Source organism: Leptidea sinapis, chromosome 2 (genome assembly GCF_905404315.1).
Source record: "Leptidea sinapis chromosome 2, ilLepSina1.1, whole genome shotgun sequence".
Lineage (NCBI taxonomy): Eukaryota > Metazoa > Arthropoda > Insecta > Lepidoptera > Pieridae > Leptidea > Leptidea sinapis.
In genome coordinates, this window is record NC_066266.1 from 6,289,576 (window position 1) to 6,311,967 (window position 22,392).

Here is a 22,392-nt window from a genome sequence, read left to right on the forward strand (position 1 = left end):
TTGGGGCAGCAAAATCCTCGAATGGCGACCACATTCCAGAAGACGCAGTATTAGTAGGAGATGGCCAAGATCGCTGGAATAGGATGGGTGAGGGCAGCGCTGGACCGATCATCGTGGAGGTCTTTGGGGGGAAGCCTTTGTCCAGTAGTGGGCATCTTCCGGCTTATATGATTATGATGATTATGAACAAAGCAGTTGGTCGTCACGGGATGTCCGACATTTATAAAACAGTGAATAGTCTCATAAGTAATAAAAACCAAAAACCATTAAAAGTATGAAGTAAAATAAAAAAAATGTTTAAAGATAATTAAAAGATTAACCTGAAATCTGATCTGAATTTATTTCGTATTGACATTACATTAGGTTTATAAGTAATTCTTGTTTATCTTGGCACCAATTTCACACACACAGCTTTAGCTCAAAGACTCAATTGATTTTTACTTCTTTAGCTCAAAGAGTTAATTAATTTTTACTTTTAGGTAAATTTTTATAGTAAGGTTGAGGTCGGTATTTTTTAAAGCACATGTCATCTTACCATTAACCACGTTTCCTTCAAGCATGGAAAGCATCATTGTGATCATGTCCTTCTGAAGGTTAAGGAGCTCCTTTAGCAGATCCACCTGCGAGGAGTGCTTCGACAGCTTGTCTTGCATGTGTGAGAACAGAAAGAGGAACCCGCCCACCGCGTCCCACAACCTGACAAAATTTATTATAACATTTACTACTGCTTATAAATATAATAGGAAATAATAAACGAACAAAATATAATAAAATTGGCAGGACGAAAGAAATATAATTTGCTTTAACTATTTTAAAATAATATTTTTCAAAGTCATGATTGTTTTCGTGTCGGCATCATAAAAAATATTCTTTTTAAGGACAACTGTTACAAAAATTTTGCAATTGGCCGCCAAATCGTAAAAAAATAACAAATGCATAAAATACATAGACATTATATGGGCAAAGAGTTCCATTTTCCAAATTTAAACTTATTTTTTTTATTAAATTGTTTACAAGTGGCTTGTTCTAGAAAAAATCAGTATCACCTTTGTACAATCTTAAACAGGCCAAACTTTTTGTTACTATCGGATTGAAGCCACCAAAACGTTCAATAGATTGGACATGAAAAAAGCAGAAAATGAATATAAAAAACTATAGATCACACTAATTGGACTTGTAAATGTGAAAACAGCTAAGCAAACGAAGATGTATTCTTGGACACAGTAACCTGGAATGCGCCAAAGCCTGTTGGTTCTGTGTACACGGGCCCTGTATCACCTCAGTGAGTGTGTTGAACACCTGAGACGCGACGCCGATGGCTTTGAAGAAGTTCGCCTTTCCAGCCGGGTCTATCAATTCCTGTAACACATTAGCTTTAATCACAACCTTAGAAGTGTTTTCATTCACGCACCACTGTAGTAAGCATTGAATTTAAAGTGAGTGGAAAAATGCAAATATAACTCATGGAATCCGTATACCTACTAACATTTGAAATTACATAATTTAACTCATATTTTAGATTCAGCTTAAATAACTGTATCTTTTAATGAGCTTTTTGAAATTGAAGAATGACTTGTGACATGAAAGAATAATGAGAGAGATTTTAAACGATGAGACTAAGTGTGTGAAGTTAACTGATTAATCTTCCTGTAGTGTGTGAAGTGAGTTCATATACAAGATAGCTATTTATAAGTTAAGTGACATAACAACAGGTAGTCCTGAAATTAACGTTTTTGCAACGAAATAAGCTGGGTTCTTTCCTCATCATATCTCTTGCAGGTAAGTACTTCATACACTAATTAAAACATGCGGCAAGCAAGACGTGAGAGTACTACAGAGTTTTGTATTCAAAATAGTTTTAACTTGTTATAGTCGGAGTCACTATACGGAGAAGATATAAAATCGATGTCGCAACACGCTCCAAAAAGCAATTCGTATAAATCTTTTTATAAAAATTTTTTGGTGTTGTTTTTGTACTGCCATGTCGAAGAAATCACTATCGTGTGTACATAAGTAGTGCGGACACAAACATGTTTTTTTCTTGAAATTTTCGGAAGGGACTTTAAAGTACTATTTGATATACATTACAACTTTGCACCTCCACGTGTCCTGAGAAAAAGGGTATTGGGAGACAAAATAATAAACCAAAAAATTTGGTATTTCCATTCATTTTTAGAAATACATAATATTTTTGCAAAGTTTGATCCGTATCAGCATCAGAGACCATTGGTCTAATAATACAGGATGTATTTGTTTTTTGAAAAATAAATCGGATTGATTTCCGTCAAAAGTTCCAGAAATTTAAAAAACTAAAGGTGCAGCTATTTGTCTCTTATAAATCGAGGGCAAGACTCCTTTACCGACTAAATTACTCTCTAAGTCTCGCAGATTCCGACTTGGCCATCACCGCCCTTCTCAAAAAACCACCCTGTTTGGTAATCCTATAAAGATTTATATTTACCCCCCGAGGTTGGAACTCAAAATCTGACTGAAACAGTTCTATACCTTGCTTGAGTAATGCCAGTAGAAGTCCATGATGGACTCCTGCAGCCGCAGCAGATAGTCGACGGTGCAGATGACCACATTGACGGTGGTAGTGTTGCCGGCTTGGGTGCGGAGGTAGTTCTGCCATTCTGGGAATCAAAAATTATGATTCATTTGGCTGACTAATTAAAGGTGCTTACGAGCCCTATTGTAAGGTGTGTTTATATAGACCAACAGCCAACAAAGTGTTTTTTTATATATAAACATACTAGCTGTTCCCGCTTCGCTGAGCGTATTTTAAAAGAAAATAAATTACATTTTATTCATCTTACTACGAATACAATAAAAAATAACTAGCCATAAACCATCTAGGATAAATTTCGCATCGAATAGTGGTTTCATGTCGATACGATCAGTGTTTTAGGCGTGAAAGAACCTCAAACAAAAACCATTTTCTATATATATATATATATTTATAGAAGATATAAATGTATGCAACATTTTATAGACGTTAAAGTAATTTAATATTGATGTCAGCCGCTTATTTCCTGGATTTCAACCCAAAAGCATTTTGTTATAAGATAATATAATCATAATAAAGTAATATGGATGTGCGAGGAAAGATGATTCAAAATCTCACACAATGCTAAAGGTGGTGATGCAAGAGGTCCTTGATCGCCGATGAGAGACGGACATAGGATATACGGTAAAAATAGTGATGTTCTGTTGCCCAATTGGCATCTTACAACTGCGCCGGTATGATGAAGTGAAATACCATCTATTTTTCTGATAACACCACGCTTTTTAGACACCACTCTGGCTTCTTTTACAAGGAAGTATCGCATTAGAAGCCCTGGATTCTAAAATATTTTTTGTATCTTTAGTATTAGTTTAATTTTAATTGTTTCTATTTCAAAAGTAAGTAGCGAGTATTTTTTGTAACTATTATGTTTACCATACTTTTCATATATTTTAGAACAATAGTATTAGGAATAATAAATAAATAAGTAGGCTGGTAGGGGTGAGGGATTAAAGAATCAAGTGCTGCTAGCCGATAATCCTTTATAATTTATTTATTTCAAATTTTACCATGAAATGTGTGAATCACAGCCAATATCCATTTATTTTAGTTAAGTTCAAGTTTGTCAGAAAGAAATGCTTCAATCTATTAATTAAAGTCAAGAGACACATTTTTATATATTTACCCAGGTTGTGACCCTCGCAAGTCAGCTGAATGAACCTGAACAGGGCGCAGGTGAACTCTGCATCGTGCATATTCTTCTCACCTGCAGCACCTTCCAAGCCCACTCCCAAACCTAGATAATTTTACAACAATAGTATCAATTACAGTAGATATCAATATTTAAATAAGTAGAAAAATCTTGCGTTCCTAGAATATTATAACTAAAAGGACTTCGATCTTAAGAATGTACATACCTACTCCCACATTAACGAGTACAGACTAGATGAAACTTTATAGTTTTTTATTTTTTTTTTATTTTTAACATTGGTAGTGTACATAGTTGTGTCATAACTATTTTTATGTGTACAACATCAAGGTAAGAAAAGCAAGATAATGTTATTGTTAAGAACAATCATGTCCCATCAAAAAGTTTATCATCATCGAAGGAATATGAAATAAGGTTAGTATTTTCGAGGTCATATTATTATTTTGAAATGCCACGCCCATAGAGAGCCCTTAATTTACCATGAGCATTTTAAAACAATTGTCGTATTTTAGAATGATTCATTTGGCAAAACAAATTAGTAATCTAACACTAAAGTAACGAACTAATTTTGCTATATGAAACTAAATAACCATAATTTATTTTACCAACTTGTTTTATTTACATTCAAAGTTATTGTCTTTACAATATTTGACACTGCTGTAGTCCCTGTTAATCATGTAAAAACGTAAGAAAAAACATCAAGTAACGAAATAAAATGAGATTAAAGATTGCAGGAAGATTGTCATAAGATATAACGTCGAAGAGACAAACGAAAGAAAACCAATTCGCTCTCAGAATGGTGAATTAATATCGACCAAACTAACACAAAGATCAAAAATTCTAGAAATTTATGACAGTCCAGCCTAATATTCTATATATTAGCTCTGGTGAAATAGATTTTTTAATAAATTTGCCAGAAACCTGCCATCTTCATTCTACTCCCAATCACGCACGCTGAAAAGTATTGAAATAAATTTGACATTAGAATAGCAGAAGTGGCAAGTTCTTATTATGTATGCTTAAAGGATCACAGCAGTGCCAGAATTTTGAAGATAATTATAAAGTATATACTGACTTTCAGAATTAACTTTTTCCTATGATTCCGTGAGCAAAGTTCGATTTTGCGCATGCATTTATTGCGTCCGGAAAGTACCACTTTCCCACACGTTGACAAGAGCGTGCGGGAATGCAACTCTACGAACTGGGATGTAGCTTGCGTGCGGGACTGTGGTGAGCTTGCGGGATCGTTTGAAAATAATTATAGTGGAACTTTGCGCAACTTAATAGGAAATAATAGTCTTGCGCACATAGGTCATTCTGCACTCGCTTCGCTAGTGCGGTAACGACCTACTTTGCGAACTCGTATCGTAATGTACTATTTCCATTCTGGTTTCGAAACGTACCAATTATAAATCTACATCATTATTAAAAAAGGCTTTATTTCGACGTTCAATAGGTGCCATTTCAACATTTTAAGGCTATTTAAGGAGTTTTCATAACCCAAAGAACAGCAAACGAATCGCAAAAGACCCTCACCGCCGCATTCTCCGCAACCCATTTAGTAGTTTATTAAAATACATAAGTAATATTTATTTGAGTAAACATGAAACCATAGATGCTAATATGGATGATGCATTTAAGTCTTCCCTGCTTGTACCAACTACTTTTTTAGAGATTACAAAAAAGCAAAAAGCGTGGTTAATATTTCGCAAATAATGTCAACATTAAAATACCTTCAGCTTTAGTGTTCCGTTCGAACGCGTCCAAGTCGAGCACGGAGCAGGAGTTCATAAGACCAGCTATCGACGTGAAGAAACCGACATCCTTTTTGTCTTTGAGGTGATTCAACATGCCCTGAATATTTAAACAAAAATATGTGTAAGTTAAATCATCATCATCATCGGCAGCCGGAAGACGTCCACTGCTGGACAAAGGCCTCCCACAAAGATTTCCACCACGATCAGTCCTGCGTTGCCCTCATCTATCGTACTCCGGCGATCTTGACCATATCATCGGCCCATCTTGTGGAGGGCCTACCAACACTGCGACTTCCGGTAAATTAAATAATTTGAAGGAATAAAAACGCGTGTTATTAAAACTTGTAATAGGCCAACGTTTTCAAAATGACCGCATTACTATGATCGGCAAAAGCAATGTAAGTAAATAAGAAATATATAGCAGAAGTTTTATAAAAGTCCCTTAAAATATTTATTTAAACGTCCATTAGTTATTTTAATTATAAAAAATACTATCCTTATCCTTTTTTATGACAGTAAGGGACGAGACGTGTAGCACGTTCAGCTGATGGTAATTGATACGCCCTGTCCATGACAATAGAGTACCGCTCAGGATTCTTGAAAACCTAAATATTCTGAGCGGCACCACAGCGCGGCTCGTCACCTTAAGACATAAGATGTTAAGTCTTATTTGCCCAGTAATTTCCCTAGATACGGATTAGATTACTGCTTCACCCATAATCTATGGTATATTGTGGTGGCATCCTGTGCAAAGAAGCCTCCCACTGGCAAATGCCCTTAGTCGTCAATTAAGAATCCCTTGGGCGTGGGACTTTTCTATTCTTTTTATGCCACGGGGAAGCACAGATCAAAATATGCTATATAAACTGAGAAATCGCTTAGAACTCAGGATGATTGCTTTTAAGATGTATGAAGACATACTAAGAGGCACGCAAAATGGACCCATGCTAGTGGTTTAATTGCGGAAACAGGAGCCCTATACCATACCATACTAAGAGGCGACAGTGTAATAGTAGTCACTGCATTGTAATGGGCAGGGCGTATCAATTACCATCAGCTGAACAACCTTTTTTTTGGCAATAAGGGACGAGACGAGCAGAACGTTCATCTGATGGTAATTGATGCGCCCTTCCCATTACAATGTATACCGCTCAGGATTATTGAAAATCCCAAAAATTCTGATCGGCACCACAATTGCGCTCGTCTCCTTGAGACATAAGTTGTTTAGTTTCGTTGCCCAGTAATTTCAATAGCTATGGCGCCCTTCAGATCGAAACACAGTAATGCTTACACATTACTGCTTCACGGCAGAAATAGGCGCCGTTGTGGTACCCATAATCTAGCCGGCTTCCTGCGCAAAGGAGCCTCCTACTGGTGCCAATGGCATCCTAATCGTCTCGTCCCTTATTGTATTAGAAAAAAGCAGCTAGATACACAAGCACCAATGTGATGCGCATAAGTACGTTCCTTTATTTTTGAACGGCTCTTATTTTTCTGTTGTAGCAACTCTTACCATCTGTATATCAATGTTGCCACCCCTGAGAATAGAGATGCCCAGCTGCAGAGTGCCCATTACCATATCGCTGGGCACTCCCTTGGAAGCGGATATGTGCAGGAGTACCATCTCTGCCACTCCACGATTAGCCAACCGTGCTTGATGGAACAGCAGCTTCTGTTTCTCCATTTCTTGTTCCTGTCACAGTTTAAAATATTTCGTTATATATCTGTAGGTTAGTATCTCTTTGGAAAATTTTCAAGTAGTTTTTAAATTTGGTAAGTTCAAAACTATTTAGGTTTTTAGGAGAACGTAATAACTTTATACGTACCATTAGCATATCCATTGTTTTCTGCTTGTAACAGTCAGCGAATTTTAGAAACATTATATCATAGACAATAACGATCAATAAAACCTCATTTGAAAAATAAAACATAAGCATCTTCTTTATAGACTTTAAAGTTGCTACTTCAATAAATTTCAATTCTAAAATCCCTAATCATACAGTTTGTACCAACAACATATTTAAAGATAATCGTAGCCGTACTGACCTAGCATATCACTCCTGCATCAATCGTATTTGTCGCCAATTTAATACAGTTTCTTAAAATAATCAGCAACTCAATTTATTTAATTCAACATCAACCTGCTTTCGTCATAATGTCATTGAGTCCCTACGTAAGGGAGCTAATTTGTAGAAATTACTATTATTTTTGTTACACTACTTTAAATAATCTGTATGTCTCTAAATCTTTTGTACATGCCAGTTATTGATATTTTTGCTATGTGTCTTTCCGTTTTAAGTCTCCTTGTTGATATTTTTACATTTGTGCATAAATATTGTTGGTTTATCGAATAAAGTAAATAAATAAATAAAGTAGCATGTGACTGTGTGGATTATCAATAAACCTTGGTAGGTACATGGTTAGTATAAGATTGCTTGTAAGACAAATATTTTTTATTCAAAATAGGATATAATATCACTAATTAAAAGTCAAAAACTACTCGAAAAAGTAGGTCTCAGACCCGAGAAGAACGGGCCTAACAAACTCGGCGGGTTTCGTTTTTTTCATATAAAATTATGGATTCAAAGACGTAATAACGTACAATTAAACTTATTGTTTATTAGCCTGAGGGCGGTCGCTCTATTCCCAAATCCGTGGTATACTTATGTTATAGTAGTAACCTTTACCACATAAACGGTTTATCACACATTCTTTTGAATTTCGTTATGCATTTCTTCTGAACTTTCTCTGGTATATGGTAAAAGCATATATATGTTGTATAAGCTATACATCGCCCCAGAAAAGACTTACTCGACTTAACCGAGTAAGTAGGCATGATAATAATATCGACAAACTCTTACACAAAATATCTTGCCCTTAACTAGTCTGTACTATAGGTGCAAGACAACGATATATTAAATACAATATACTTACTTAAACATACATAAATACACATTAACATCCATGACTCGGAAACAAACATTCATATTCATCATATAAATGATTGCACCTACCGGGATTCGAACCTGGGACCACTAGCCCAGTAAGCAGGGTTACTAACCACTGGGCTATAAGTTTGTTTGTTCCTAGTGACTCCATCTACATAATATTACATTGAGATGCAAATTAAACTTTATTTAAGTGTGCTGGATACCAGGGGTGCGGAAGTGAAAAGAAAATGGCACGTGTGTTTGATATAATATTGTATTATGGGTATTAGATTCAATTACGAGCTAATAATTAGATATTCTTTATATTATCACAGAAGCAACTGGTACTCACGTGTATACTCGCCCTCCCCTCATCCTCTGGCTCAGCCTCTCCTCCCCCCTCCTCCTCGTCGCCTCCCTCCTCTTCCTCCTCACCACAAGACTTCGCTATGATGTGAGCGTACGACATGTACAGGGGATCCTCCTGATTACGAACACAAAAAAGATAAGTATTTAAAATCAATATTGTCGAATTTTTAATCATAAATAATAATAATATCAATAATACCACTAAAATATCCGAAGCGATGGTATCTAGTGATTTGACTTCTTTTTTATTTTACTTTTTATGAAAATAAGGGACGAGACAAGCAGGACGTTCAACTGATGGTTATTGATAAGCCCTGCCCTTTACAATTCAGTGCAGCTTAAGATTCTTGCAAAACCTAAAAGTCATCTTGAGACAGAAGATGTTAAGTCTCGTTTGCTCATTAATTTCACTCGTTACGGCGCTTTTCAGACTGAAACACAGTAATGTTTACACATTCCTGCTTCAGGACAGAAATAGGAGCTATTACTTTGAAAAAAATTGTGTGTTTGCTTAATGTATGCACGCAAGAAAAAATCATTAAAATCATTTATTCCTCGTGCTATTCTACGTTTTTAGAAAGAACAATTTTGTAAAAATCTTGCAAAGATGGCCTTGACAATTAATTATTAAATAATGAATACGGCTGTATGGGCTTAAGCCCTTTGCCTGTCCTAATAATGGACGAAGAAACAAAAAAAAAAACACGAAGCGTCACAAAATTTTAGGAACCAACTTCAACCTGTTACTTTTGTGTTATATAAAAAAACAATTGAACCAGACAGGAGAGTCATACCATAGTCATCTTAAATTGATCTTACTTGAAGCGCTCCGGATCTCTCCGTCATGGCGCCTCTACAGAAAGTGGTCACCAGCTGAGTGAGAGGATCTGGCTTGCCTTCCTCTTCTACCACATCGGTCTTCTTCAGTTCTGAATCCTCAAACGATTGCTGTAATAGATTAAGTATTAATTGCAATCGTAGATTTAAATATCATCAATCATTTACAACGAAACAATAATTTAAATCTACTTATATTAACTTTACTTAATATAATTACTTTTGGAAAAACTATCACTACAAAAAAGTGTGCCAAGAATATCGACGGTGTTTCCGCGTTGAATACCTACATTGATTCGTCGCCAGAAACAACTACTTGCACTTGGGTAGAATTATTTTTTAATAACATGTTTAATCCCAAAAAAAAACTAAACCAAATTTCTATAGTTTCAAAAGAAAATCCGCTGTAGATCGCGTAATACTTTCGGGAGCGGTAGATGCTAAAAATAATTCTGAATGAATTAATTGAAATCTAAATTACATTTTTCTTCTTTTGAAATTCCTCTATCATATATCTATATATGGACTACCCTTACACTAAGAACATATATAGTTTTAATCAGATTACGTACCGTCAGGTCTTCAATCATTACTTCTTGGCCGACGTTTTCTTCTTCCAACCACAGCTCATAGTATGTCCTCGCGAATATATTACACGCCCGATGCCTATTTGAAACAACATAATATATTACATCAATGACATGTAGATTCAAAACGTATTTTTTAAGCTTCGACTCACTTGCACGGACCTTAGCGCTAAGGGTTACTACTACTAAGCCGTTGCCTCTCATCTGGGAATCGCCGTTTATACCTATCCAGTAAGATCATCGAGTACCAATGTATTTATAAATTTCGAGCTCTTTCAAGAGTTTCAAAATTCTGATTGTATCGCATAGCCCTCGTTACTTTGAGAAATAAAATGTCATGTCTTATTATCCTAATGTGCAATAAAGCCTCCCACGAATACACATATGTATCTTTATTTCAAGGAAACTCTCACATTTAAGGAAAATTATCGTGAGGAAAATATGTATGTGAACTCGAAAAAAAAGTCATAATTTTCAAAGGTTGACCAACCCTCACTGGGTATTCGACTAAAATTTTCAGTGGGTGAAGCCCAGGGCTATTCTGACGTGAAATAAGCACATTACATCACTCTATAAACTCATTTTCAGCCACCAAAACACAGTTGTGTGAAAGAGTCAAATTAAATTCAGAAGTTAGAATATTTAAAGTGTTTCTCACCAGTTTGCCATACCATAATTTCATATAGCCTTCCTTAAATCTCTATTTACAGACTAACTATAATCTAGTACTATAATCTATACGATCGTACACAGACTGTTCCATGGATAAGAGCGCTTATAATCAAACATTTTAGTATCAGCAGTACCGGCTCATCTTGTACAGATGGACGGATCTGAGACAAGCCATCGCCGCTCGTTTCCTGGCTGCACACAAAACTCTCTTCCAGTTGTCTGTCCGCTGTTGCGGCTTGGTCGCCTACATCCATGCAGCGTGAACAGTTAACATGCTTGTAACACACAATAGAAGCACTTACACAATTTGATTAGACTCAAATTATATTATAATAAAACTAGCTGATCCAGCATACGTTGCATTGCCATATGAAGTAATAAAAAAAAATTGGGGTATAACATTTATACACCATCTTTGGTTCGTATACATCGTTGCATCTACTAATCATACTATAAATATTAGATGCAACCGAATCTCAGACCTATCAAATTTATCCTACTACAATTATTGTATTCGATTGCCATCTTGCAACCCTATAGCAGATTTGTGTATGGAACAGAATAATATAAAAATCGCGATACAAAAATAGTTGTAGATCGTAGAAGGGCGAAAATGCTGAATCATAATAAAATAAATTTATAAAAAAAATGTCAAAAAAATAATTTAATTTTGGGGTGGATTTTAACATTTAGGGGGATGAAAAATATATGTTGTTCAATACTCAGATCTACCCAATATGCACACAAAATTTCCTGAGAATCGGTCAAGCCGTTTCGGAGGAGTTTAACTACAAACACCGCGACAGGAGAATTTTATATATTAGATATATTATAGTGAAAAAAACACGATTTTATAAAAAACGAAACTAAAAAGTTGGTAATAGTTTTTAATTGGCATAAACTACGAATAGTGTGATTATGAAACAAAAAAATGTATTTTTTTATAAAACAGCATGGGGTGCTTGTTATAACAGTGCTATAAATGTTTTATTGACGTCATAGTAAGTATTTTTGTATGACAATAAGGGACGAGACGAGCAGGACATTCAGCTGATGGTAATTGATACACCCTGCCCATTACAATGCAGTACCGCTCAGCATTACCGAAAAACCCAAAAATTCTGCGGCACAAGAACTGCGCTCGTCACCATGAAACATAAGATGTCAAGTCTCATTTGCCCAGTAAATTCACTAGCTACAGCGCCCTTCAGGCCGAAACACAGTAATGCTTACACATTACTGCTTCACGGCAGAAATAGGCACCGTTGTGGCACCCATAATCTTACAGGCATCCGGTGCAAAGGAGCCTCTCACTGGTCAAATTCAAATTCAAATATTTTTATTCAAAATAGGTTGTGACCTCACTTATTGAAAGTCAAAAACTACCACCCATTCCAAAATGAATGCCTCAGGCCTGAGAAGAACGGTCAAGTAGAGTCATTTTGAAAATATCTTAAAGTTCACCCCACATTTTGTACAATATTATATAACATTTTTTGTTATATAATCACACTATTCGTAATTTATGCCCATTGAAAATTATTTTCTTTTAGTATGTTTTCTATAAACGTGTGTTTTTTTTAGTTTTTCAAACTATTATTAATATTTGCTTTTTTAGTATTAAAGACGATGATTAAATTGTGGTAGTAACGAGTAATTAATCGATGTTTTAATAGCCTTCGGCACATACACAATACCGAGTATCGGACACAAAGAAAAACGCTTTTCCTGAAGATCCTGTTAAGAAAATGGGACAGACTATATTATTAATTATTAAATTCATATCAGTCCTTGATGAGTGTGAAAAGTTTCAAATTAATCCGACGTTTTGAAGGGGTCGAGAATAAAGTTCAAATATCCCGTTACCTAGAAACAGACATATATACCAAGCTACTAAAAGTGCGACAGACTGTTCAAATTATTATTTATTCACCGGTCTTTGACAAATGCGCAAATTTTCAATTTTCATGTCCAAAGATTCCGTTATGTATACATGTTAATAATATTATAAAGCGTGTAAAAAAAATGAAATCACGTGAAATTAGAACCTTGGCATTAATTATTTTGCTATGCCGGCTCCACATAATAAAAGGAATTCAGAAAAAGAATCACCCGAATAGCTGTTAAACAGTAAAAATCACACAGAAAAAATATTCAATTATTAGTATCAGGCGAACATAAGTGAAGTACAGATAGTATATTATATTTCATGAGACAAAAGGCGTGCCTTCTTCATAATTTTTTGAAAAGACACTGTACAATAGAGTTTTGTATCTAAAATAGTATGACTATTTTTATCTTTCGTACCATATACATAATTCACTATTTTATAGATATATATTTTCTACATATTTTTTTATAATCAACAAAACGTCAAGATTAAATTATTTTTATATGAGATCAATAATAATATGAAACGATAAGAAATCAATTAAACAATAATATACTTTATACTGTATTGGTTTCAACAATATTTTATATCGGCATTACATTTAGTAAATATTGGAGAGTACTCTTTATCGAAAGACGTATTTTAAATAAGAAAACACAATCATAATATTATTATTTTTTTCAAAATCTATACATATTAAGTAAATTGACAACACAATAACACAATTATAATCCAAGCACAATTAGAATGGGATGAATCTTTTCAAAGTTAATTAATTATAGGATTAAAGGCAAAATTAAAGGCAAAGTAACGATACCAAAAAAGTTCTGAATAACCTACTGTCAATACGTCTAGGATAGTTTTGTTATTTTATATTTAGTAATGAAGAGATGAGTTAGATCTTCACCTAAGTGTAATTTATACGTCCTGCTCAAAATATACCAGAGTATTCAACATTCATGAAAACTCTAAATTATTTGTGGCACCGTGGTTCGTCACTTTGAGTTTTTAGATGTTCAAAATCAGTAGTGGAGCTAATTCAGTAGCTACAGTGCCCTTCAAACCACTGGAACACTTCAACATGGCATCAGAAACATGTGCCTCTGTGGTCTAATCTAGCTGGCAAAACTTTGTGTCTCAATTACGAAAGATTTCATCCCATTCTGCTAGTGCCTGGATTACAAGTTAGAAACGACAAACTGACCATATGGCATGCGTCTATGACAAACGTAACACCACACAAACTTAATAAACCTGGGCAACGAGTGGAGCGACGTCTGTCTGAAGCAAGCGATGACCGCTCTCTTCCGTTGTATCGACACAACGGAACGGTATACATTCTTGCTCATTTGTTGTGGATGGTCGATCTACAGTTCCAATCATCAAAGTAAAACATACAACTAAATAAAATTAAAAATTATATTGATAAAATATATACCTGATATTGATAATTATTCAAACAAAACAAATTCTCTAACTATATTTACACGTAATGACTATATACTCGTAAAATTAAAACTATCATTACGTGGAAGCGTACCAAGGATACGGGCAGCATTTCCGCGTTGGATAGCTAGGCTGTTCGTGAGAAAACTTAATTTTACAATTCACGAGATCATTTAAATACCTAATAACGGAGGAAATTAACTAAAATAAATAATACTCGATTGAAAATAGCACAAGACAAATTTCTATATAAAATTCATTATTACATATAAAATAGGAAAAACGAAAAGAGATAAGAAACGAAGGAAACAAAAATAATTATAATGTTGCAATATTTTATTTTATAGCGAAGCACCTTAACCTAAAAGAGCTGCGATTTACTGTAGATGTCGTTCTCTAGATATATAACAAACTTGTTTTTGTTTTTGAAAATATTATGTAGAATGCAATTTCGATTTAAAATGTATGAGTGTAGCTTCCGTAAGAAAGAAAATATGTATTTAACGATTCAGAATCCAGAATATAAGCCTGAATTGGTCAATAGAAGCACTTAAGAAAATAAACGTAGAAAAATTAAATTCGTACAGTGATTGGTCTGGTTGAAAATGTGATCGTAAATTTATACAAATATGGTTTGGGTGAATCGAAAGAATAAGTCAATAACTATGAACACTGAAGAAAATGAAGAGTCATCTCTGTCATATGGGAGTTGAAATCCAGCTTAAATGCACGCATAAGAAACAAGTGAAAACTCCTAAACTAAAATTATACTACGTAAGCGATCTTGACTAAAGACCTTAATGAGTTTTTACGGTCATTGATATTATTTTCTCTCCTTCTCCTGTAGTTAAGTGAAAATTAGTAAGACATAATGATATAACCAACTCACCATATGCAATCCGAACAGCACTTTACTCATAGCGACAATCCTCTCGACAGTATCGTCTATGATCTTGGCCTTATTGTCGGATGTATCCATCGTGATAGACGCCTTACTCTTCGAGCCCAGCTTACTGTACAGATAGTGCTGCCAAGACATTTCATCCGCAGGGTCAATCTTGTCTGGTAGCGTGAGCTGAGTTTTAGCGAATTCTGCAACATCTTGCTCCGACATTTTCTGTGAAACAAAAATGTTTCGAACTAGAAGTAATTCTTAGGTTTGTAGGTTGGGTTGTTTGCAATAAGAACAGTTTCAATAGGGCTGATACAATACCACGCTTAGAAACAATTTATACCAATAAGAAAATATGAATGATAAACGTAGACTTTGATCAAATATAGCTACAAATAAACTTATGGCCATATAACGTATGCGACAGTACGGCGACAGACGTATGGACCGAATGGTAGCTTAGGTAGGTCTTTTCAATATGGTAAAATCAATCTTCTAGGGATCAAGATTTGAAAGTTTCTTATTTACTCATCAATAATCTGATCAATGATAATATTTTATGACTATATTGTAATTATGAAAAGTCTAGAAATTATTGTCTAATATTTTTTAAAACGTGAAAATATCGCTCATCATTCTCGGTGTATATCATATTATGTCTATGTGGACTTGGGTTATTAGATATCGATAGATGTAGATATAACAGAGAGGACCCAAGTTGCTTCCTTGCGGTATCCCTTTTAATTATAACATTCCATCCACACAATGCTGTGTGAGCATTATAATAAAGTTCGCTAACGGAGATTACTGTTTAAATAAATGGGCATTTATCGCAGTAATAATGTTTTAGTGTTAATAAGATTGTCTAAAGAAGTTAAAATTTTAAGTCGTCTAAGTTAAAATTATTTTTACTGTCTATATGTGAGCATCGTTTTTGTACCAAAACAATGAAAGAATAAAAACATCAACGTATTACCAACCTTCAGGAAGCGATCCTTGCAATGTTGCACCAGCTCCTGTTCCCTTCCCGCGAACAAGTTGAGTCCCACGGGAAGCAACCGCTTGAGACAGGCGACCATCAGCGACGCCTGAACTTCCTTGTCCTTATCACGCTTCTTGTCGCGATGCTTCTTCTTTTTCTGTTACATACATATTATTAAGCTCAAATTAATTCAAATAGAACAAAAATAAACAATTATTGTCAATTATTTGATTTACTGCTATAATAATAAGAAATAATAATGTTGGAATTGACTGGAAATTTAAAGAGGACTTTATAATTTTACTTTTTTGTTAGAACTTAGTTAGAACTAAACTGTATTACTATAAACTATTTTCTTTATCATCATCACCTTTACTGATGGATGCAGTTTGAAGTGATCAGGGTCCTAGAACTTATAATTTTGTATTGCAGTACCGCTGAGATCATAGCGTAACTGTTATAGGCTGTTCATGTCACTTAGTATCATATAGGCCTTCATCATAATAAGATCTTAAAGTTGACCAAAAAAAAAATATGACAGACATAAGAAAAAAGAGAGAAAAAACAAAGAAAGAGTTACCTTTCCACCACCTTGTTGCGAGCCATCGACCACGGTGGTTACTCTTCTGGTAGCGGTAGGCATTATCAACACCTACGTGTGAGAAACAGAAATATATAAAACAAGGCTCTGTCCAAGCTATTTTCGCCTTAAGAAACATACAATAGAGTGAATTATTGCACAACAAATGAATTAAAATAGACTTATGTAATGACATAACACAAAGAGAACTTTTAGTTTAAGTATAAAAAAAAAGTTTTATTACACATACCATGTTGTCGATTTCATTGGCCGATATGAAGTTCTGTTCTTCCTTGAGGAAGTACTGACTCTTGGACCAAATGTTGAATATCTCCGCGACGTGGTTGTAAAGTTCTTCAGCCTCTGTTAGTAAATAATGCCGTATTTGGAATTACTATTTACTAAAGGACTAATGAATTTGGTGCATATTTTCATAGAATTCAAATATATTTTTAAGCAGGCTGGTTTGTTCTACTTTTTCATAATTTTGTAGAATATTTACGGGACATAAAAATACTATTTACGGCTTTTGCTGCCGATGAAGTTGAGGGAATATGTCAAGAACGAACCTGTTATATTATTCCTGAGCCAGTGGTTCCTCTGCAGATCGACGTACTTGATGAGGAGTGGATAAAAGGAGTAGATGTCACGCACCAGCAGCTGCCAGTCCTCCTGGATCTGAGACTCGACTTGCGAAGTGTCATCCGTTGATGACTGAGAATAAAGAAAAGATATGCATAAAATAAGGAAAACACCATAATAATATTTTAAAAGAGACGAATAAAATTCGGATAACTACAAAATATCATAAGGCCTACTCTGCGTAAGTTCTTTCAAAGTAGAACAATCTGAAATAATCTTGAAAAGAAAATATTTGAGTACCTAGTCAATAATTATTCTTATCATGTATAACATGAGGTAATTTTAATATAGTTTCTCGGCAAAATTAAATCAATCGATTTCACAAATGATATATTTTAACGACTCTACTTTATTCTTGAGCTTCAGAAAAACAGTATCGTAATGAAACGTAGGGTTATTTACTCAATGTTTTAATTTTTCAAAAAATGACGGATACGGGAACGTTAAAATATGAAAAATTTAACCTACCTTAATGAAGCCTCTCAAACTCTCCTCCTTGTGGAACATGTTGTCTGTCCGCTTGCGCACTCTCTCTGCGAGTGGCAGGAAGGCGTCCCGTAACAACTCCTCAGAGCTGTTGATAATAATCTGCTGTGTGTAGGTCGCGATCCTGGTCATCCAGGGCGCACTCTCGTTGCCAATGTTCTTCTTGATCAGTTTCAGCACGTTCTTAAGGAGCTGGTTCATGTGTTCTGCCGTCACCATGGTAACGTGGTTGCTGTTTGTAAATAGAATTAAAAGTATATTACGAATAAAGCACATTTTCTGGTCAAAAAATTACATCTCTTTAAGTGTAGTACAGATGTTTGCTTAAGAGTTTAATCCATTGCTGATCGAATTTTGAGAATTACTTTAGCTATAAATATTTGTGAAAATGAGTCTTTTACGATTTCTCCTTGCAGAAAGTTAAACAAATTGTAGTTTATATTTCTCCAAGACAGATTCTATTCAATTAAATATAATATCAATTATTTCAATACCATCGCTTCGAGTACAAATAATACAATTCCAGTTTTCTTTTGTTACGCTCTTTTAAGGTGCGTACAGACTGGTGCAACGTAAAATGAATTGTATTATTGTTCGTTCGCAAAACCGACAAATCACAGATCGCTCCGCGCGTGGCTTATAATGCTCATAGCGTGCGCGTGAAATGCTCGTTTTGCGCTCACAAAACGTTCAAACTATGAGAAATTGTTACTTTTCATGATACATTGCAGTAATGTGTACGGTGAATTATTTAATTGCATTATTCATTTCATGTTACGTTTCACCAATCTGTACGCACCATTAAAATGATACATTGTGTCAGTTGATTGCAGTGTTTTTGAGCAATTGCTAATGACAATTAAAATCAAGTCACCCAGGCTGCCATCGCTTAGATATTTTGCAGTTCAGTTTATAAGACATAACATTCCAATACAAGCCGGGACCTCTTTAACCGTTAAGTATTTTACGGTACATACTACTACTACAAATACTACCAGTTTAACTTATCGTCGCAAAATTTGATACAATGCTACTTTATAAAGTCTTAAGTAATTAAATAGATGTTCCTACAATATAACATGCATTTTCATTTCGAGTTATCAACAGAGTACTATGTACTTCTCGAAGTAAACACTCTTTCGTTGTAAGAAATAGTAGAATAATTGTACGCCGTACAACTAGACAAACTTTATTTGCGCTTGAAAAAATGTTTTTTACTATCTCTGGTCTACTACTCATAATTATATTCCAACGATAAATACATTATTACTATTTATTACAACGTTTTTTATTATTTTAGCTCTACTTTATTATTATACACTTTCTATACTGTGTAACTCAATCGAAATAATTAAAAGAATATTTACTTATTGCTTTTAAATCTTCTTAAGAGTGTTTGTCTGCCTTTTATCATAAGAGTCATCTACAATAATTTTATCACAATACATAACGACTTATAAGTTACTTTGAAGACATTGATTACTCATATTCTTTATATATTTAAGTATATATATTTTTATTTATTTAGTTTTTATATAAGCTCTTTACGCCTGAAACACAGGTTTACCTAGTTCAGGCACAGTGCTAACTAGCTTTTAAGTAAAACTTGTATTATTATTCTTATGTTGTATTTCAATAAGCTCTTAATAAATAAATTTAAATTTAAATTGAAAATTGAACTTAAAGGGGTCCCGGATTATATTGAGATGAATAAGTTTCTTGCGCCGCTTCTCCTCTTTTAAAGCGCTATTTTGTTTCCGAAGCGATGCTAGTGTTAGAAGTCACATTAAAAAGAAAGGAAACAATTTTGAGAAGTAAAAATGCCTTTTTTATAATAAATAGGTCATTTTGTATTCTTAATAATAATATGTTAACGTACCCTGCAGTGGGCGTGACGTTGTCCGGCCCCTGTGCCCACCAGAAGGGTAGGTACGAGCACAGCAGTGGCAGGACCACGTCGATGATGTGCGGCGCCTCGTTGTACGTCTTGTCTGACTCCACGAAGTGATCCACCTCACTCAGAATCGTCTCCAGGGTTGGCATGGACTGTTCCATCTTCGCCATTATATCTAAGTAAATAGTGAGTGTTTTAATACCTAATTAGGTGCTTGCTAATTATCAACAGTTGCATACAAGACTTTATCTACACCCTTAATATGGATCCTCTATAAATGATTCTGAAACAGTTACCCTACTGATAACATTAAAAAATCAAATCCTAGTAACCATTACATTATCCGAACGAGTGTTGTAATGTTATACTGAATTTCATTACAACACTCGTTTGGATAATGTAATGGCTATTAGGACATTGGGTGTTTTAATGTTGGCAATATGCTAACTGTTTTAGGATTTGAGGATTTAAAGCATGGGTGTAGATAAACAATATTACACAACGAGTATGGATCCCTCCACGTAAAAAGAAGACTGCTGATGTACCTACGCAGTGCGCAATAACTGATTTGTCGAGCAAATTGGCGGTAAAATAAGAAGAGCGGAGGGGGGAAACACCGCAAGCCAGTGGCACCGGGTTAGCGACTCAAACTGGCACACGAGAGATAACAGCACGCATATTTTCATCATTTTGTAAAAGATAAGGTGATATATAACCAAATAATATAAAAACTTATGAATTTCGAATTCGGCATCTTGGCTTTTGGTATTTGTTGAAATGTTGGCAATTGTAACTAACTGTGTCAAAATTCAGCTGCCTTACTATTGCAGTTTATGATATGCGGCCTGCTAATATACAGACCGATGGACGGACAAACAGCGGATAATATTAACAGGATTCTTGTTAATTATCCTTGCTGTTCTATACTCAAAAATAAATATGTTACCTTGAGCCTCTAGCGAGTGGTCGGCAATGCGGTTGAGCAGAGAGAACTGGTTGTGTTTGTTGAGATGCGGCTCCAGGAACGCCACTGGGAATGTTGAACTGAAGGCGCCCAGGCACGAACCCTGTTACACAATTTAATGGGAATGGTTAGATAGTAGTAGATTAACATGGCGATGAAATGATTACAGAGCCGGCGAGAATACCCCAAAGTATAATGCTGCATCGAAATAATACGATCACGCACCAGCAGCATCCACACCAGGTCAAGAGTACTAAAAATAAGAGAGCTTGGATGATAAAGTCTGGACAATTGAAGAAGACGAGAAGAACCGTTTGACCTGATTCCTGCCATCTTTAGGCATTCCACCACATAGCGAATTTCAATGTATTTTCTTCCGCGCACAACCAAACTATGGTATGTACTTGGTTGCGTGGAGTTGCTTTCTAAGACGATTACAATAAAAACATACAATATTGTACAGTCATTTCTATCGGTATAAAATAATCACAATCTAGCCCCAGGCTGTCCGATCATTTAAATTTTTATATATTCATATGTATATGACTTGTATATTTGTGTAGATGTTAATATGATGTAACAATGAAAATTTATGTGCTGTAAAGTAAGAATTTTATTATTATATAATGACGTGGACCTAATGTAATTTGCATGTCATTTTTGGCTAATGTGTTGATTCGTATAGTATTTCTTGTTAACTTTTATACACACATTATGCAAATAAGAATTATTATTAACCTTTCCCGCCGTTAGTAGTATTAGCTCTACGGAAACACGGAACCCTAAACACTCACCAATGCCGGCTTATGCCTTTCAATCTCAGTCTTCAGATACTTCCTGTCATGAGTGAGTTGAGTGTCGGTGCCCAGGGTGTACAAAGATCCCAGCATCTTGTACGACGCCACTTGTATCTCATCCACTGAAACAAGAAAAATCATAATTAATTACTTGAAAAAAAAGTGTGTTACTTACTTATGTATGCACGCAAGAAGTTATACTTCATTGGCCTAAGAAGCAATGATTTTATGAAAGAAGCATGATTTTATTATAAAAGAATATTCCTCATGCTATTCTACGTTTTTAGAAAATTCTATTTTGTAAAAATCTTGCAAAGATGGCTTTAACAATTAATTAAGTATTAAATAATGCATACGGCTTTATGGGCTTGAACCCTTTGCCTCTCCGAATAATTGACGAAGAAACCAAAAAAAAACGAATGACGTATACGTCAGAATATTTTAGAAACCAACTTCAACCTGTTACTTTTGCATTACAGTGATGCGCGCGCATATTAAAATTTCACTCTAATCATTTTTTCATAACGCGCTAAAGGCTCCTAGAAGGCTCCTTTGCACAGGATGCCGACTAGATTATGGGTACCACAACGGCGCCTATTTCTGCCCCAAAGCAGTAATGTGTAAGCATTATTGTGTTTCGGTCTGAAGGGCGCCATGGTTAGTGAAATTACTGGGCAAATGAGACTTAACATCTTATGTCTCAAGGTGACGAGCGCAATTGTAGTGCCGCTAGGGTTTTTTTAGAATCCTGAGCGGCACTTTATTGTCATGGGCAGGCCGTATCAAGTACCATATGTTTCAAAGTCAAAGTTTCATGGTTTTCTTCGATTATGACGATTTTCCATAGAAACTGCCATCCCCTATTTCGACCCCCAAAATCTAGACAATATATATAATTTTCAAGCTCTAGCCTATCTCTGTACTAAATTAAATCAAAATCGGTTCATTGGTTG

The 22,392-nt window shown here is 34.9% G+C and overlaps 1 protein-coding gene across 6 annotated transcripts in view; it reads right to left on the reverse strand.

Moving 5' to 3' along the window:
* LOC126975416 (ryanodine receptor) overlaps positions 1-22,392 on the reverse strand; it is a 189,105-nt gene that overhangs the window by 30,245 nt on the left and 136,468 nt on the right. For all 6 annotated transcript variants that reach the window (XM_050823328.1, XM_050823310.1, XM_050823312.1 and 3 more), the window contains 19 exons: positions 21,437-21,561; positions 20,625-20,745; positions 19,664-19,853; positions 17,767-18,016; positions 17,226-17,370; positions 16,907-17,019; positions 16,657-16,728; positions 16,075-16,233; positions 15,092-15,319; positions 14,011-14,123; positions 10,179-10,272; positions 9,589-9,717; positions 8,753-8,884; positions 6,984-7,163; positions 5,447-5,567; positions 3,690-3,800; positions 2,506-2,633; positions 1,229-1,359; positions 536-696 (listed from right to left, as the gene is read on the reverse strand). In XM_050823328.1, the coding sequence (XP_050679285.1) occupies positions 536-696; positions 1,229-1,359; positions 2,506-2,633; positions 3,690-3,800; positions 5,447-5,567; positions 6,984-7,163; positions 8,753-8,884; positions 9,589-9,717; positions 10,179-10,272; positions 14,011-14,123; positions 15,092-15,319; positions 16,075-16,233; positions 16,657-16,728; positions 16,907-17,019; positions 17,226-17,370; positions 17,767-18,016; positions 19,664-19,853; positions 20,625-20,745; positions 21,437-21,561 (2,703 nt within the window). The remainder of the gene's footprint in view (positions 1-535; positions 697-1,228; positions 1,360-2,505; positions 2,634-3,689; positions 3,801-5,446; positions 5,568-6,983; positions 7,164-8,752; positions 8,885-9,588; positions 9,718-10,178; positions 10,273-14,010; positions 14,124-15,091; positions 15,320-16,074; positions 16,234-16,656; positions 16,729-16,906; positions 17,020-17,225; positions 17,371-17,766; positions 18,017-19,663; positions 19,854-20,624; positions 20,746-21,436; positions 21,562-22,392) is intronic.